Consider the following 19519-nt stretch of genomic DNA (forward strand, 5'->3'; position numbering starts at 1 on the left):
AAAAAAAAAAAAAGCAAGCCAGGGACTTGAACTCACATTTCCTTGTCCAGGTAACTACTATCACCATGAAGCCAATAGATTAAGTTCCAGGGTTAAGCAAGATAGTTCAGCGATCTTGAAGAAACTGCCCTAGAACTTAGGGTTAATAGTGTGGATTCAGCCAGCAAGGTCATATACAGGTTTGGATTCAACCATCACTCTGAAGCCAGCCAAAGGCCTTTAAGTTTGAGAAAGCATGAAGGTATTGATACTTTTAGCCTAGCTGTGTTAGTTTCCTAACACATATGTAGATGTTCTACTTCTTCAGCTAATGGCTCATCATCAGCTTACATGGAATAATTCTTTATTGAAGCCCTGTAGTGCCAAGGCCATGGAATTTGGTGACAGTTTTCAGACTTGTGTTGTTGACAGAACTTTGAGTGCTAAGTTCTCCCCAGATGGATCGTTAGTTCCTTTGGGGAATGAGATGACTCTTGGATGGTCTTCTTTATTTTTTCCTGCTATGTCTGCAAGCTCCTGGCTGGCTGCCTTCAGCCTTTTTTTCTTGATCTCCTGAACCTACAGATTCGGAAGGGAAACCCAAAAGTTGTCATCTGACACCATCTTTTGCAAGACCCACTGTCAGCTGGCTGTGTGTGTGATTATTGGGAAAGACTTTACAATTTTTAAGGGGCATATTTTGTGCTCCTTCTGCAGCACCAGTTGGGCCCTGCTTTTTAATATCCTTCAGCTTCGGCTGAAAGAAGGGGCTTTTGTGGGAATGACGCCCAACCACAGAGGCTACAGTTTCCTCAGAAGACTTTGAAAAATGCCTCCTTTCCAACTTTACAATAGCTGGAAAATGATGGTCTTTGGATAGTGCAATATGAAAAGAATATGGGTGCGTTTTTAAAAAAGAGTACCCCAAATGAAAAAAATATGTTCACGTTGGAAAACAATATGTGAGTGCCAAATTGCTCAGCTCTGTAACAGATTACAGAAAATATCTTATGTTTGGAGTTGGGTAGGGGCAGGGGAGGACAGGAGGAAGGGGTAAGAGAAGGAAAGGGGGGAAAATGAAAAGAGAAGAAAAACAGATGTGAGCCTAAAATATTTCAAGCATGGATAACTGAAACACTATTTAATTTATTTAAGACCATGCAGTGATTTACAAGCACATAATAAGTGATGAAGTCCCCAAAGTAAATAAATAGGAAGAAATGTCCCAGATTTGGGCTGCCTTTTACACATGTTTTTGTCTACAAAGAGAAATTAAAAATTAGGATAATTATTTTAACAATCACACGAACTCTGTCACCTATAATATTCATTTCACTGAAGCAAGCATAGTCTTGAATTCTTCATTTCACTTGTATGTAGGATAGCCAAGTTAACCAAAAAATACAGGTTGCCCTTATGATATTTTGGGACACACTTACACTAAAACATTATTTGCTATTTAATACTCAAACTAAAACATTATTTGTTAGTATTCAGATTTATCTGCTGTCTTGTATTTTATCTGACAATCCTACTTGAATGTGTATGTTCAATAAAATGAGACTGTTTCCAAATTGAAGGTTGAGACACTGGTTTTGCAGGAATAAAGAGGGAAGTTTTGCAGGCATAAAGATGAGCTGAAAAAGAATGTTCCCATGCCACTTTCTGTGTACCTGTTTTGTGCTTAGAAAACATAAGTGATAGGATGTGAAGATAATAATCTAGAACAAGGTGGTATAAAAAAGGAAGTGGGAGGAGAGAGAGGCAGGTCCACCGGGGGAGACTAAACAGAATATCCAGAAAGGAGGAGGCTCCTGGGAGAGAGGACTGGAGAAGTAGGATGACCAGAGGGAGAAGGGAAATGGGGCGGGGTAGAGTTTTAAACCCCTTGATGGCTTTCACATATTGATCTTCCCTCTGCATTGCAGACCTTGGAATTTCATATTGAGCTAATTCAAGCGAGTTCTCCAAGAGGAAGTGCAGTTCCTTCCTGCGAAGAGCTCCGGGCTCCCCCCGGTGGCTATTATGGGTATCGCTCCCCCAGGCCCTGCTTCATTTATCCCCGAGTTTTCCAATTTCCCGCTTTCTCTCTTAGAACTCGGCCTTCCTCGAACTTAGCTTTCTCGGCTCTTGCTTCTCGGCTTTTTCTGACCGTTTATTCATTCGGAGTCTGCTTTCGGCATGACGCCTACCAACGGCTCTGGCCCCCAGTACAGGCCACACAGAGCTGGTCATTGTTGCCCCAGTTCTGGGACCACCCGGGTGGGAGAAGGGGCAGCGCGCCGCCGCGGAGGCCGGATGACTGACAGCAGCCTCAGGTCAAGTGCCCCGCGGGCCACCCGGAAGGAGCGCGGGTGCCCCCTCCACGTCCCCCTTTGCCCCTTCCAGCGCGAAATGAGCCCTTCCTTCAGACCCACACAATTAACAGCAGTAAAATCTTTATTTTCAACACTCTGTATATGAATAAAGACTTACCAAAAAAAAAGAAAGAAAGAGAAGGGATTTTACTGGGAAAGAGATTTTTCAGCCTGGGAGAGAAAAATCCTGCTTGGAGAGGGGCAGTGGTGCTGAAGGGATAAATATGGGAAGCACGAATAGACTCTCAACTTCTCACAGTGCTGGATTGTAAGAAAAATTGTTAGGAGTGTGTTTACTCATCAGAAACATTAAAAAAAAAAAAAGTTGTGAATCTGAAAAATTTCCAAAGTTCCGTTTGTGAACGGATCTATGACCACCACACAGAGGGATCTATGCCGGCTTCCCCATCACCACCTTAGTCACACACCGACAGGGCTGCCATGTCCCTCAACCCTAATGGCATCTCCAGATCTTCCACAGGCTGAGGACCAGCTTCAGGCGTGGCTGTGGAGGTTGGGGCGGAGGCAAAATCCAGCTTCAACTGGGACGGGAAGGAAACTGGTGACTGCAGGAAGAAGCACTTCCTAGGGGGGGATTTTTTGTGGCACTTTCCTGATTGCTTCTGTATCCAGAGAGTCCCATAGATGCAGATTCCCTTAGGGTGGCCAGAGCTGGTTTGATTCCCTCAGGTTGTGGGCATTTCCCCAGCCAACCATTCAAATATCATAGATGCCTTGTAAAAAGACTGGTCAAACAGTGATTTGTAAATGTTTTGGTCAAAAGATCCTTTAGAGAAACTGATGGAAATTAAAGATTGCTCCCATGCAGAAAGGCAAATGCCCAGAACTTTCCCTACAATTTCAAGGGCTGTATGAGCTCACTGAAGTCTTCACATGGATGATCTAGAACAGTGGTCCCTAACCTCTCAGGCACCAGGGATAGGGTTCACGGAAGACAACTTTTCCACGGATAGGGTGGTGGTGGTGGGGATGGTTTGGGATGATTTAAGTGCATTACACTTACTGTGCACTTTATTTCTAATCTAATGCCACTGCTGATCTGACAGGAGATACCATTACTGTGGCCCAGAGGTTGTGGACCCCTGATCTAGGGGTTTTGTGGACCATACTTAAGAGACCCTCCTCTAGGTGGCTGCCACCTGCTGGTAGAGGGTTAGATTAAAAGGTCTCCAGACACAACTTTAATCCGGGCATTCCATGGTACTGCCTTTCACTTCTTTATTAAAAAGCATGACAGAAAAAAAAAAAAAAAGCAGTTACTCATAATTCATACTTTATGAATAGAATGGTTCACTGGCACATTGGCTGTTTCTGAAATATCCCTTGAGATCTTATTCAGCTCTTTTCACAAATGGCAGCAGTCATCACATAGATAAATCTACCTAATTTGAAGGTCAGACAGGAAATTACTTTTTTTTTGGAAGAACCACTGGTGGCATTACACTCTTCTAATTAATCCCAACATGGAAATGATTCACTCTATTGCAGAAATCTGAATCTGAAATGAACAAGTAAATGCAGGCTGTTAAAGCAAAATGCTTCCCTCACTTCCTCCTGTTTCCAGCTTCAGTTTTAGGAGTTGGGCAGGGAGAGTATGTCCTTTCTGATTTTCTTGTGTTTGGGTTCCCTAGCTGGGCCTTCCAAGATTTTACCTAGTAAAATCTAAAAAAAGAAAAAAACCAAACAAACCAAAAATCTGCAAGGCATCCTTCCCAGCATTATCCTGACCTCACTGAAATACTTCCTTGAATGAAAAGTTTATTTTCCTTCAGGGAGAAGAATAATAACCACATGCAAAGATATCATGTAAAACTAATTTTTTTCTTTATTGAAAATACATCTACAAAGTAACGCTTCTCAGTCCACACTGGGTACAAGTGATATGCAGAGCCTATGATGGGCTGGCGAGAGGGTCATCTCAGAGGATCTGCTTTCCCTAAGAGATGGTTAGTATTAAAAAAGATCACACTGTGTAACCGAGTTAATTTGACATGGTTAATTTTTGCTCTACTGGTGTCATGACAGCCATGGATAATACATTAAGTTTTGTAGTGTATTTCCCAAATACAGCCTTGACATTAAATGGTTATTCCACCACAGCCTAACGTTAACTTTTGTACACACGTAATGCTTGCGATCTATATAAAAATATCTCTAATTGTGTATCAGAGGATGTATGTCTATATTTTCAATCTGTTAGCATAATTAAGTCCATTCTTCACCATTTTCAGTCAGAAACTCAAACACAGTTGGTATTGTCTGACAGCTCCCACTTCACATCTTTAACTGCATATTCCTTACAGGGTAAAAAAAAAAAAATTAATCTCCTCTAAACCTGGTAGCTGCCTTGCCTGAAACTAATGCCCCAATGTCTTTTTTTTTTTTCTTCTTGGAACCACGCTGATATGGCTTCATACCGATTCATCTTCTACTATTTCTCTCATGGACAAAAACACAATCAAATCAAACACTACTCCAGCTTAAGATTTTGAATGAGTTTGTGAGTGGTGTTCCAACACAAAGAAATATCTTGTTTTACTCATTCTGAGAACTTTTGATGAGAATCAAAAACCTTTTCAAATAAGAGACCACCCACCTGACTCTGGGACCTCTAGTAGAGACAGAGCTCATTCATTTGACTTGTTTAAAATAATATAAGAAGTGACCTTATATTTTAATCTGCAGACTTCCTTAGGGAATGATTTTTGAACTGAAGAGAAAACGTGTTTCAGGTTTAAAAAAAAACAAAACACCTTTTCCTTAAAGATGACTTATAATCTTGGTGTTTTAAAATCCTCTGTTTATAATATCAACCATGCTCCATTCTTTCCTGGCTGGCTCTTTAGTGTTCCAAAGTAAGATGGGTAAGCACCCTTGCCAACTGATAGTCTTACCTTTTATTTTCTAAAAGTCTATGGTCAGTTGAGGAGTGGTGGGAGACATCCTTCCCAGAAGAATCCCTTAAGAATCCCTTCCTTAAGGGAAGAAAGAAAGGAATACATCCCCTCTTGGGAAGAACTAAGCAGAGTTTCATGAACAACTCCACTCCTGGAATGCCTCCAGTCTGGTGACGTGTAACTGACATTTTGGACTCAGGACCTCGTAAACCACACAGCCATCCCCCCCAGTATTTAGAAACGTTCCTTTGCAATGAATATCTGCTTTGAAAGTCCCATGCTCCATGGAATGATCCTTGCTACAGAACACTCTGAGGGGAATTTGAGGAATCTGATGTTCTTTCATGGTGCCACCTGATGTTTGGACTGGAATTAATCATAAAGGCATCTAAGGAACTTGCTCATTTTATAGATGGGAACACTGAGGCCTAGAGATAAGACTTCATAACTTCCCCATGGCACACGGAAATTTCTCTTCACATGCCTCCTTACAGCTGTGCTGTGTATTAATATTGTCCTGCTACTAATAAAATAAGGACACAAATCATAGGAGAAAGGGGGGGGGACCCTCTTAATATCCAACTAATAACCCATTGCTGATCAATTTGTTTTGTTTTGATCCTAAAACTGAATTGTATTCTGAAGGATTTTTCCATTCTGAAAGTTGATTTAACACCATGATTGATTTTAGCTGAGTATTTGTTTTGAGTCTTTAAATTATAAGATCTATCACATTTACAGGATTGTGTGCCACAGAAACTTGTAAGATCTGATCAGGACTATTTTTGATCTCAGTACCTTATTAGATAAGACTAACACGAAATGACTTAAAAATTTCAAGGCTGGGATGAAAACTATACATTTTGGCCACTGCAAAATCCTCCCTTGATTTTGGATGAATACTTCCCAATCCTGTCAGGGCAGGGAGGAGAAGGGAGGTAAGGGGCTTACTGGTGAGAATGAGTTGTAATGAGATGGAAATATTGTATACTGGTTTTCAAACACCTGGAGCTCAAGGAAGCATTTCTTTGTGTTAGTCTACATCTTGGTCTCACTGTCCATGGATTTTTCAATTTCGCTTTCCTGGGAAATCAGCTGATATGGTTTCTTCATTTCATTCTCTTCAATCACTGAGTTACCCATTTCGACATCCCGGTTCTTCAGTTCATGTCGTGACAAGTGTTCAACAATGCCGGCTCCTAGAGAGTCTCCCAACACGTTGGTGGTGGTGCGAAGGCGGTCCCTGGGGAAGAGCGCGGAGGAGTGAAAAGCGAGGCCCCAGTAAACATCAGGAGCTTTCAGCTCATGTTCTGAACTAGCCAGCTAAGTCATTGGGGGCATCTCTTAAGTTCTGCTTCCCTGTTTCCTTCTATTTAAAATTAATCTTTGGTTCTCTTTCCTTCCTTTTACCAGAAGGTCTCAAATTGGACTCTAGAGACCCCTGGGGGTCCCTAAGGTAAAAACAATTTTCATAATAATGCCAAGATATTATTTGCCCCTTTCCATCTCACTTTCTCATGAATGTCTTTCTAGTGGAGTTTCTAGAATATTACAAAATAACACAAAAGATAACAAAAGAGATTGAAGGCAGAAGCAGTTAGTCTTGTATTAAACTAGATTTTAAGGAGATTTTCAAAGATGTAAAATGGTGTCATTCTTTTCCCTAAATTTTTGGTTTGGAAGATGGTATTTTTTTTTCAGAAAAACGTTATATATGTTAACATGTAATGAATTTAGTATTGTAATCTTTAAATGTATTTAACATTTTAAAAATGCCCAAGCTTTTCTAACATGATGAACATTGATAGATATGACCCATACAGATAAAAAAGTTTGGGGAGTCCTCAGTTTTTTAAATGTAAAGGGGTTATGAGACTAAAACCTTTGAGAACCACCAATTTACGCTATAAAAGTCTTCACATGAATCGAGTAGGACTGTGGGGCAGATAGTGGGCCAAATGCTTCCTACGTACCACTGCATTTAGTCCTCGTAGCACCACTGAAGACATTCCTGTCTTCGTTTTACAGAGGAGGAAACTAGGGTGGCCGGGTACCCTCCCAGTATCACATGGGGCAGGACACAAGCCCAGATCCGAGTGACTGTGGATCTCTCGCTTCAGTTAATTACCCCCCTCCCCCACCTGATAATGCCTTGAGCACACTGAGCTTCTGCGGTCATTGGATCTAGCTCACAGCGTCTATGTAGACTCTATCACCTACTGCGTCCTTCTAGGCTTTCAACCTGGGCATCCTGGGGAGAAATTCTGTAAGTGGAAGGGAAAGAAGAGGAGTGGAACGTGTCAGTCGAAAGGGTGAGGGGAAAAGGGCAGAGGGATGAGCCCTAGAGGTTAGGGTCTAGGGTATTGTTCTTGGAATTTTCCCCAGAGCCAAAAATCAATTCTACTTAATGACGCCAGCTCTCTTTTCACTGTCTTTGGGGACGCCCCACTCCCTGCGGGGATCAGATGGGAACATCTGCCCTGTATTACGCCATTGGAATGGGAAGCACAAGGAGAAAGTCTGAGCCAGCCTGGGAGGCCCACATTTCTGTCCCGGCCACCATGGGGACGTGTTGTGCAATTCAGAACTGACTTCGCCGATTTATGTTGACTTTGCAGACAGTGGGTTTCCCAATCCCCAAATGGCTTTATGGAGTGAGAAGGGTAACAGCCAGATGTGCCCTGTGGGCTGATAAGGGGGTGAGTGTGCATAGAGTCTGGGACTCAGGCTCCAGATAGCCGTCGGGATCAGGCAGGGAGCACGATAATTACAGGCCAAGCTGCCCCTCTTCCTGGAGCCCTTTGGCAGGGGTGCCAGGCTGCCTGGTGTCCTAAGACGACAGAGGGGCCCCCACGATGGCAAGTCGGATGATGCAGCCCGAGTGTACTCACAGGAACCAGTCCACCGCGATGATGAGTGTGATGTCGTCGGTGGGCAGGCCCACAGATGTCAGCACGATGACCATGGTGACCAGGCCTGCCTGAGGAATCCCAGCTGCCCCAATACTGGCAGCCGTGGCTGTGATGCTGTTAGAGGAAGTCCCCAAACAGAAAACCTTTGTTTAAATCTCCCCAAATAGAGAGCAGATCCTATAAAACATGCACAGTGGTGCTGTATGACTTGCCAAATTAAGGACACATTTTAGAAAAACGTAAATGAGATTGTTAAAAAAAACCCATTGAGTTAATAAGCATATTAACTAATACTTATCAAATGCCTACTATGTGCCTCCTGATATGTGAAGCATGGCTTACCTCATTTGCTTCTTGCAACAACCCTTCAAGAATTGGTCCTACTATTACAACCTTTTCTAAATAAAGAACTTTGTACCTAGATATTGGGTTGGCCAAAAAGTTCTTTTGGCCTTTCCCCTATGATGTTATAGAATACTTCCTCATGTACCTGAAAGTATTTCGTAAGGTCTAAAATACTGTATAGTTATAATAACAATTTATTTCTAATAATTCCTCTATCCAAGCAGAGGATTGTAAGGGATACTGAACTTGTATGGCTACCGTGGTCAGAAAAACAAATCAAATTTATGAATTCAAAAGCAAAATGATTTATGAACAAAGTTCTGTAGCACTATCAATATTTTTTACAGAGGCGATGTGAATTTCATTTGTAAGGCATATAACCCGTCTGGAACTCAGTTTGTTAAATATCTATTTGATAGGCTTATGTGACAATGTGAAAATGTTTTATGAGTAGATATAAAGTGGTATTCATAAAGTAATAAGTCTGTGGAAGAGACTGTTCACGGTTCCCTTACTCTGTCCCCCTTGTATAGTACCAAGTGTTCTATAGAGTAAGGGACCAGAGCTTGTGATTGTGTCAAACTGGGTGTTACCCTCATCTGGGTGGCCCTGATCACTAGCTCATCATTTAAAGGCATTCTTAAGAAAATGTCATGTAGAATATTCCTGGTACCTGATTGTAATAATCTGTCCAAAGTTCAGTTCGAAGTTGTTAACTTGAGCAATGAAAATGGCAGCCAAAGCCTCATAGAGGGCGGTCCCATCCATGTTGATGGTGGCCCCCACCGGGAGCACGAATCTGGTAACGCGTTTGTCCACGCCATTGTTCTCTTCCAGGCACTTGAAGGTGATGGGTAGGGTGGCGGAGCTGAGCACAGTGAAACAGGACATGTCAGTTGACCATCCTGACATGTGAAGCAGGGCGTACCTCATTTGCTTCTTGCAACAACCCTTAGGGAGCTGGTCCTACTGTTGTGCCTGTCTGTTTTAGTACTTTGGACAGAGAGTTCCTTCCTCTCCCATATTCTAAATTAAAGGGAACTAAGTCAGCACTATTATAAATAGGGGAGCAGGATTAGAACAGTGGGTCTCTTCACTGCATCATTTGACAGCTCTTCTGCTTCTAGGTTCCTCCATGAGGCATCGCTTGTGATTACTCTCCAACTCCCGCAAGAAGAGCCTGTGCCGATGCTCTGCCATCTCAGATAAAGGGCAACTGGACAAGGGAGATGAGAGTGGGCAGGAAAGGATAGTTGATTTCTATTTTTCTCCTAAAAGTGTGTATATCCAGCCATTCCCTAAATCCCAAATCAGTCTGATTAGCATCAGAGTCAAAAAGCCAATTCATGCATCTAGACATTTAAAACCTGGAAAAAATGCACCCTGCCACTCCAATCTGAAGGTTCTGGTTCAAAGTAAGTTTTGAAATATATTTTCTGATAGGAATAAGCCATGGATATATCTATACCTGGAGGAAGTTCCCAGAGCTGTGATGAGCGCTTGCAGCAAACCTCCGATGAAAACCCAGGGGTTTTTCCGCGTTACCAGGAAGTAGAGGAGGGGTAGGACAATGACAGCATGGATGAGCAAGCCCACGATGACTGTCACTGTGTACATGGCCAGCTGTCCCCCGATCACTCCCATGTCTTCCATCTCAACAATTTTCCCTGCAATCAGGAAGAGTATGCCCAGAGGGGCGTACCTATGTAGAAGCAACACACGCACAGTTGGAAGCCTGATTTCCAACAAACTATTCCACAGAAATTACCAAGTGATAAGAAAAAGTCAATGAGAGTTGATTTCCAAACTTTTCTGCCCAGGATACTATGAGGGCTTGCAGAAATTATGAACTTCCTTCTTTCCTTTTTTAAAATATAAATTTAAATATAAATAGTACTTTAGACTTTCCACTAACTCAGAATTTCTTTAGGTCACAGTTTTTTTTCTCCAAAGCCAAGAAAAATGGTTGGTTCAGAGGTTTTGTTACTTACCTCTTTTTTTCCCTAAATACCTCAGTCGCTTTGGGAGTCCTCAGATGCCATCCACTCTCCAAGCCCTCCCCACCACTTCCTGTTCCCCTGCTAAATACCCTGAACAGTCAGAATCTACTGAACCAATTTCCAGACTTCTGGGCAGGGGAGAGGGGGCAGCATTTCCCACATCAGAGACTGATTCCCAAGCTAAAGCAAGATGTATACCATGCCATTTCAGTGTTCTAGATTTGCAGTCAACTCTCTTTATCAAGGACCACTTTTATTGGTTTTTCCTATATTACAACCTTGTTATAATATTACATGCGTGGTATTTTTTTTAACTTAAATAAATGTATTATAAGAGGAAATTACATGTTACAGTGCAAATGAAAAACTAACACCATTTGCGATGAGTAGAAGGCAATCGTAAAATAAACTCACAGCTATCAAAGTTAATAACATGCATGTATGTACCTCCACAATCAGGTTATAAGTGCTCTAGTTAAGCAATTATTATCCACAGGCTGCTACCGCTATTTGCAATCCTTCTTCTAGATCTTGCTCTACATCTGAGCAAGAATTAACATCGGAGACATGAAATGGATTGTATACATTGAATCAAGGCTGTGCTGCCAGGCTTTCAACTCTCTTTGTCCGATGCATGCTGTAAACTACAACCCAACTCCCATTACCATAAACACAGAAGTCGATCACCCTTCAGGAGAAGGGTCTGTTGGGAACTGTGGAGGACTTCTTTCATATTGAAAAATACAATGGTTCTTTTAAAAGCCCTTTAAAAACACAGGCCAGAAAAGTATAAGAGTACCTGTTTTCAGAAATGTAATAACTCAATGTTGAATGTGCAGGCGAAATGTACAGCTAGAAAAAGCTACATGTGAGGTTCATTCAGCAGCCTTTGAATAGACTTCTTTCATAAAAGAGGTGAAAGGTAGAGCATTTTAATAATATGAAGATAAATGTCCACTTTCAGCCCCGCCAAGGTTTCCAAGGAGGGCCCCAGCATTGCAATGGGGATGCCTGTGGAGACCGCACTCTGATCATCTTTGTGTTTCCGACTTCATATCCATCTTGTACAAACTCCTGAAAAATGGATTCTCTGGGCTTCAGTGGCAATAAAAACCAAGGATATTTTTAATCACGTTGGTGAGTGCTTTTCTTAGAAATGGATGCCTTCCTGCCTCAGGTGCCAAGAGGGAGTCTGGATTTTAAATAAAGGATAAAAGGAAAGCAACCCTCACAGGAGGTTTAACCCAATCACTGGGTTCTTCCCTGCTGGGGAGAGTTTACTTTTCCAAGGTCAATGTTCCTCTGTGGATTTAGTCTTTTCCTTTGTCTCCTGCTCTCAACTTTCTTTGAAGGAAGTTTTGTTATAAATTGTGGCTTGGCTTTCTATAACACTTCCCATGAGTCCCTCACACTAGCTGCAGAAGGGCCATTTACACTTCCTTCTTAGGACTGAAGTGGAGGAGAGGAGAGCTCTGTTTTTCTGATGGTTCAGGGGCCTCGGCCTTTGCTTTTCCCTCTCCTGGGAATGTGATTCTCACCACTTTGTATAGCTAGCTTCTCCTGGTCATGCAGAGCTCAGCAAAAAATGTCATCCATCTCTTCAGAGGCCTTTCTGTCCCAACCAATGCAAATTTTAAGCCTCCTCCTCAGTTATTTTTTTTTTAATCACACCACATGATATTATATAAAATAAAATTATATAAAAATAAAATAAAATATTTTTATTTTTTTCTCCATAGCACTTGTGACTCCAAGCATATGGTTGATTTGTTTAAGAATATAAGATCCGAACAAAGTCGTACTATATAGCTCAGGAAACTATATGTAATATCTTATAATAAACTATAATGGAAAAGAATTAAAAAAAATGTAAGATCTAGGACATCCTTGTCTGTTTTCCTCAGTGCTATATCCATAGTGCCTGGCATTAAATGCTTGGTATACAGGAGATAACAAAAAAATATGTATTGAATGAATAGTTAATTAGTTGTAAAAGAGGAATGAGCAATGGGATGCCATCAGCACTGGAATAAAGGAGTTGACATCTTTCAAAACCAAGGAAGCAAACTATGAAAAGAGGTTCACAGATACGTTCAAGGCTACTACCAGCCCAGAAAGTCACTGATTTTCTTATGCTTACCCAGATGAAATCTCTGCAATTGGCCATCCTGCCTGGTGGCATCTTCCTCAGAACAGAACACAAGTTGATGGCAATAAGCATCTTCTATAGAGCATACAGAGCAAATGGAAATACATACCACATGATCACTGCTACCAATCTCATGATGGCTTCGTTGAGAGAATCAAAGAACTCTCGCAGGGCCTGGCCCTGCTCCTTCATGTTTCCAATCACAAATCCGAAGCACATGGAGAAGACAACTAGTCCTAGGGCATTGACCCCATTCACAGACCCTGGGACTGGGACTAACTCTTCTGTGATCCTCGTCAGAGTCTCCATGGCCTCTGACACATTGTTTATCACGGCGCCCACGAGTGTTTCGTTGGGCTGGATGGGCACTTTAAAGCTCCTCTTCTCATAGTTGGTTTTAAACTTAAAAAGAAAAGACACAACAGTGATGAAAGATGATTTTTCTTTTCTTCTTTGTACTTTTCTGCTCGCATTTTCTGTAATGATATACATTACCCTCAAGTCAGAGAACTGTGTTATAGAAAGTATCTGTCTATCTATATCTATCATCTAACTAATCTGTGACAAACCTCTACTACTTCCTCAGTACAGACACACACACACACACACACACACACACTTAAATATACAGCAAATCATAACAGGAAAGAGGTTGAAGATGTTGGAGTAAACATATGCATGTTTCTGAAACCCTAATAAAATGACTATAATAGGCTTTTTAAAAATTAAAAGATATTCACAACAATTCCTGTATCCTCTATGGGTTCATGTTATGTGATCACTGGCAAATCACCTAACCTCCTTTGCTCATATCCCATAGCTGCAAAACAGGGGTCACTGGGCTGACTCTACCTCACAGGGTTGTTGTAATGATCAAATTAAACAATATATGAGATCATCTGATAAATTTTAAAGCACAGATTTTAATGTTGGCTAATGATACTCACAAATAAAGCTCTTCTGGAACTAGACTTAGTTGGCGATTTTGGTGACTATTAAAAATTTTAATATCCCCAAACAACATTCCTCCAGGTATTCCTGATTGTATCATTTCTTAAGCAGAAGTGTTTGATTGGTGAGGATGACAACCCACTTCTCAAGTCTACAGAGGAGTTTCTCCTCTTACTCAGGAAGTGGTCTTGAGGCTTCCCTGGTTGTCCAGTGATTAGGAATCCACCTGCCAATGCAGGGAACATGGGTTCAATCTCTGGTCCAGGAGGATCTCACATGCTGTGGGGCAACTAAGCCAGTGTGCCGCAACTACTGAGCCTGCGGGCTGCAACCAGAAAGTAGCTCCTGCTCGCTGCAACTAGAGAAAGCTTGTGAGCAGCAATGAAGATCCAGGGCAACCATAAACAAATAAATAAATCTTAAAAGAAAAAAGGGAGATGGTCTTTCTACCAAAATGTCTGCATAGATGCCCCAGAGAGAAGATGCTGAGTGTCTTCCTGTGGCCATTTGAAACAAGCCCATCTCTCTACGATTTTAATAAGAACAGAATTTCTGGCCTTCACATTGATGGTACTAAAGCACCAGAGAAAGTAATAATCTATGGATGCTGCCTCGATCTAGAGTCTAGGGGAAGAAAGCACAGCTGTACATGGAATGCTTGGCCATCACTTTACCAAGAGTACTGGTAAAGTATGGGAGACTTTTTTTGTGCAGTGGGAAACTATCATTTCCAAACAAGGACATGGCCAGCTGTCAATACTGTAGACGTAGCCCTAAACAATCAGTGGCATTGCTGGTAATTTTAACAAAGAAACTGGCCCCGTTCTGTCTCCTATTCCAGTCAAATCTGTGTTCAATTGGGGTGCTTATGCATTTTAGTGCACCCCAATTTTAGACTGTCTAGGGTGAATTTTCAATCCCAACTAGCCTTTCCTACACCTCCAACTCTTTCCCCTAAGACACAGTTTGCAGCCTACACAGAAATTGCAACCTCACTTGCATTCTGATCTAAGACAAATAGATCTGGAACGATACATTTGCTTCTCCTTCAAAATCGTGTAAGTGCTATCCAAAACCAAATATTGAATACAATAAATCCGTGTGAGTCAGCACTTTTCCCAGTGCTGCTAGAAATCAATGTTTTTGAATTCGTCCAGTGCCAGCTGACTAACTGGAAGAATCAGCCCCATGGTGCTGGGGTTGGCTGGCTGGATTGAAAGGGGATTATTATTTATGGTTACAGTTGTTTTGAATAAAAAGAGTTAGATTTTGCCTTGTCAGCCTTTTTTTTTTTTAAGAAAGAATTCTGTTTGAATTTTGCAGTATGTGCAAAATTGACTATTAAAAACGGTCAATACAGATTTTAAAAAGGGAAGAAAAGTGAAGAGTGGAAAACTTGGCCTTCCATGGGGTCAGGGTTTGGTTTTGTTTATTTTCCACATCCCAAGCACAGGGGTTAGGGAAAGTGACACCATCTGGGGAAATGTTTGGGAACTACTATTTAACAACTATAATATTTAATTGTTTCCCTCTTAATATTTTGGGCAACAAAGCTTTTTTTTAATTCAATTGAGGTTAGAATGAGCTTTACTCATTTTATCCCCTAATAGTAAAAATGTATTTGTGTGTTCAACACAGAGAGCCAAGGGTTGCTTGGATTTGGTGCTAAGAAGAACTGACGCTCACTACGGCCTCCTGGGAAGTGTCGCATCAGCCTGGATACTGCTTTCCAGGAAGGGGAACAGAATGTAGAAGCAGAAAGATGACAGAATTGGGAATCAGCACAACAGGTTTGAATTCTGGGTCTGGCATTTACTACTTGTGAAATCGTATGCCTGTTACTTGACCCCTCTGAATGATCACAGATGAGTTGCCTCATTGATGAAATGAAGACAATGATACCCATCATATTTATGTGAGGAGTAAATACAACATTAGTGCTTGGCACAGAGCAGACATCCAATACGTGATGGGGCAATCCTTTCTGACATGGTTCCTCCTTTAGAGTCCTTTAAAGGCCCTCAACAGACTTTTAAAAAACACAACCCACTGACTTTTAAAATCAAACCCAGACACTTGAATAATCTCCCTAATCTTTGAAGCAAGTTGTAAATATATCTTATACTGGAGTTTGTGTGCTTGGTGAGCTTTTGTGTATGCGATATGGAGGAAGGGAGAAAGTCTCCTGATTAGCCTTCTTAACAATTAACAGAGACTTAATGAACCATTTGTATGCAAGACATATAGTGTCTGGCAACTAATAAGCCTTCAATACAAGGGAAGACCCCTCCCTCCCCTCCCAATTCCCCAGAAAACTCTAGTGCTTTCCATCTAGTTGGCAAAGGAAGTTTCTTATTGCAGGGAAACAGGAAAAAAAAAGTAAATTCAATTAAAAAGACAGCCACACTCTGTTTGCCAAAGAGGAATTTCAAAGGGGAATTCATGGCTGTAGAGTATTTACCTGTTTAAAGCAAGCTTCCACCAGATTTGGAGGGAACATATTCCTGCAAAGAAAATAATGATCACTTGAAACTTTTCCAAATAATAAATTAGTTCCTTAAATACCTTTTCATTGTGTGTAAGGTAAAGATTGCATCCAACTAAGCGGCAGATGGAAAAAGAGACAGATTTTGGTAGACAGTTTTGAAATGGGACACAGGTCATCCCCAAGTGTGGTCCATGTAGTTCATATTTTTCAGTTTAAGTCCCAAATCCAACTCATCTGTCCTTTTGTCAGACAAATGAATTTTTAAAATTCAGACATCAAACCCTGCGCCCAGGAAGAACCCAAGTGAAAATGGAAATACCTTTTAGCATAAGCATTCTGGTTGACTGGGGGCAGGGGGAGGTCATTAGGGGTCATTCAATAGGGGTCATTTTAGTATCACGCTGGGTGTTTAGGGACCAAATGTTCTGAATCAAATGTCATGGTCAGACTGTGGAATTTTATTCTCCACAAAGTCCTCCCAAAGAATGCTGGGGGATGAGATAATGACTCTGAATGGTTAGAGCTTCTAGCCCTTTGGTAACCAACAGGGAGATGGTCCACAGAACTTGAAGCTGGGGTCCAGGTGGCAGAATTTGTCATTTCCTTAGACCAGTGTCTGTGCTCATGGTGGGGAAGGAATGAGAGTCAGCACTCTCATTGGGGAATTTCTAACCAGCTGTGTGACCTTGGGTGACTCGTGGCGTCCATGCAGGTCTCAGTTTGCTCATCTGTTAAAGATGAGATGGGTTTAACTATCACCAGGGCTCCAGGATGGAAGCCTGTGGAGGAGACATGACCTGGGCAGCTGGTCAGAGCCCGAGATTCCAGCAATTGTTAAGTCATCGATCATATGTTAAGATTATAAATTCTTGTCTCTTCTTACTGCCTGGACCATCCTGTTTCTTTGTTCTTCCCATCTATGCTCTATGGGTCTGTTTCTATGAACCCTGAGATAAATGTTTAGGAGGTTCCAAGATAAATGCTCAAACCTGGTGTGTGGGGGAGGACAGGCTAGTCTTATACTTGTCACTGGGGCAAGGAGGGGCAGAAAAGCATCAGAGAATGACAAGTTCCCAACTCTTTAAACAAGGAGTAGAAATTATACAGAAAGAGAATATAATAAAATACCCCCAATCCAAACTACCTGAAGGTAAAGTCCCTGAAAAAAATGGTGAAAAGCTTTAATTAACTGTAGGAACTAAATAAAATCATTGTCATCAGGTGCCAACTTGATATGAACTAAAACAGAATGGCTTATTACCTTCAGATAACTGCCATTAACTCCCTGGAAAAGGCTTTCAAGAGGGGGCTGTATAGTGCTTACACACAGATGCTACAAAGTCACTTGTGGTAGGTATTGAGAGGTGCTGCTGAAAGGTCCTTTGCTGCCCAACTCACTCCTGAACCTACCAGCCACGGACCCATTCCTTGAGATGGCATGGGAGACTGAGTTGCTAGGAGGAGCGCTTTCAAATGGTCAGTGGGGAATCCTAGAGTAGACATCTAGGACTGGCAAGCCAGTCACTCTGCAAGTAGGTCCATTGGAAAATAAGGAGGAAAGAGCTAGGTTTGGGAAGACAGCCTGGATGGGCTGCTGGCTGGACTGTTGAGCAGGTGGGACATCTCGAGGTCTGTGCTAGGGTATCTTCCATTTGCTCTTCTCCATCTACCCGCCATCCTGCTCTGTGCCTGCGAGGCTGCCCCGTTGCCTTCTGGCTTCCTGTTGGGTTTGTCCAGTGGGAGGTGCTGACAGATCACAGACAGAAGTGGGAGAGAGAAGTGGATGTATAGGTTCTTCCAGCTCTCTCTCTTGGCAGGTTGGGCAATAGCTCCCTTCCTCCAAATTAGAGCTCCAGCCCCTGTCCTTCGTGGCCTTTTCCAAGGCTACAGCTCATCCTGAGTTCTAGGAATAGCTCCCTTCCTGACCTCAAAGCAACAGGTGGTAACAAAACAATTTCCTATTGCTGATAGTCCCCGAGTGTCTCACCATCACTTGTAGGCTCCCTTAACCCAGCCCACACCTTTGCACGCCCTGTTCAGTGATCCTTTTGAGCCTGCAATGCTTCCCTCCAGGACCTGACCCATGCAAAAGCAAATGTGGATAGACAGCAGGCAGGGAAGTGCCAGGATCAAATTTAGGCTTACTTCTCAGTTCTGTGTAAATCAGACTATATCATTTGAATCTGTTTCAAGTACTAGATAAAACTAATTTGTAATCAGTATACAGTTTGTATATAAAAACAATGCTAAAGAAGTCATCCTTTAATCTTTTATTATTGATTTGCCAAATCCTTTCTTCATAAATAGTACAAAAGGAAAACCTTAGGACAGGTGAGATCAGATGATCTCTAAGGTCCCTTCTGGAAATGAATTGTTGTGTATAATGGATGGTGATACAGATCACAAGTTCCAAATTAGAAGAGTCCAATGAACAGGCTATACTTGAGGGAAAAAAATAGCCTTAAACAGTAAGACTTGAGAAAGGTAGGTCAAGAATTATTGAAAGGCATTATGCTAAGTGATATAAGTCAGAAAGAGACAAATACTATATGATTATCACTTATACATGTGGAATCTAAAAAGTACAGCAAACTAGTGAGTATAACACAAAAAGCAAACTCACAGACACAGAACTAGTGGTTATCAGTGGGGAGAGGGAAGGGGGAAAGGGCAATACAGGGGTTGAAGAGTAAGCAGTACAAACTGATAAGTATAAAATAAGCTACAAGGATATACTGTACAACACAGGGAATAAAGCTGGTATTTTATAAGCAAAGTATAACCTGTAAAAAATTTTGAATTTCTATGTTGTACACCTGTAACTTATGTAATTGCACAACCCTATACTTCAATAAAAAATCATACACACAAAAGAACTATTGATATTAATATTCCAAGATGAGCTGCACAGTTAAGAGGACTGAGTGCTCAGATTCTGAATCCTAAAAGCAGGGCTCCTAAATCTTTATCTTTTCCTTGCTCTTTTTATCTCTTTCACATGAGATCAGAAAACGGATCCTTACTTCCATTTCTGTTACATGTGATCTTCATTTCAAGCCCAGCAGGACTGGTTCAGTTGGATACCTCTTCTAGGGTTTGATCAGCTCCCCCCGAAAGAGGAGAGGTTGTCAAAATATACTCAAGAGGATGGGCTTGCAAGGACGTACCTGATCAAGTCCAGGAAGGCGTCTGCAGCTGTCACTTGTACAATTTTGCCTTCTCTGTGCATGTTTTCCTTTGTGCCCTTCCCAGGATGGATGATGATAACAATGATTATGCCAATCACCACGGCAATGATGGTCGTAGTCATGTAATAGACTACAGCTCGCATCCCCATCTTTCCTGATGCCTTACTATCTAGGGCCGCCATTCCTAGGGAAGGCAAACAGAAGGAGATTTTCAGGAAATCAGTTCAGGGAA

The 19519-nt window shown here is 41.7% G+C and overlaps 1 protein-coding gene across 1 annotated transcript in view; it reads right to left on the reverse strand.

Annotated features, from left to right (window-relative positions):
- Positions 1 to 4165: 4165 nt before the first annotated feature.
- SLC1A3 (solute carrier family 1 member 3) overlaps positions 4166 to 19519 on the reverse strand; it is an 80481-nt gene continuing 65127 nt past the window's right edge. The window contains 7 exon segments of the mRNA NM_174600.2: positions 4166 to 6497; positions 8146 to 8280; positions 9185 to 9379; positions 9980 to 10213; positions 12770 to 13062; positions 16073 to 16115; positions 19267 to 19471. Of these exon segments, the coding sequence (NP_777025.1) occupies positions 6293 to 6497; positions 8146 to 8280; positions 9185 to 9379; positions 9980 to 10213; positions 12770 to 13062; positions 16073 to 16115; positions 19267 to 19471 (1310 nt within the window). The 3' untranslated portion in view covers positions 4166 to 6292.

Source organism: Bos taurus, chromosome 20 (genome assembly GCF_002263795.3).
Source record: "Bos taurus isolate L1 Dominette 01449 registration number 42190680 breed Hereford chromosome 20, ARS-UCD2.0, whole genome shotgun sequence".
Taxonomy (NCBI): domain Eukaryota; kingdom Metazoa; phylum Chordata; class Mammalia; order Artiodactyla; family Bovidae; genus Bos; species Bos taurus.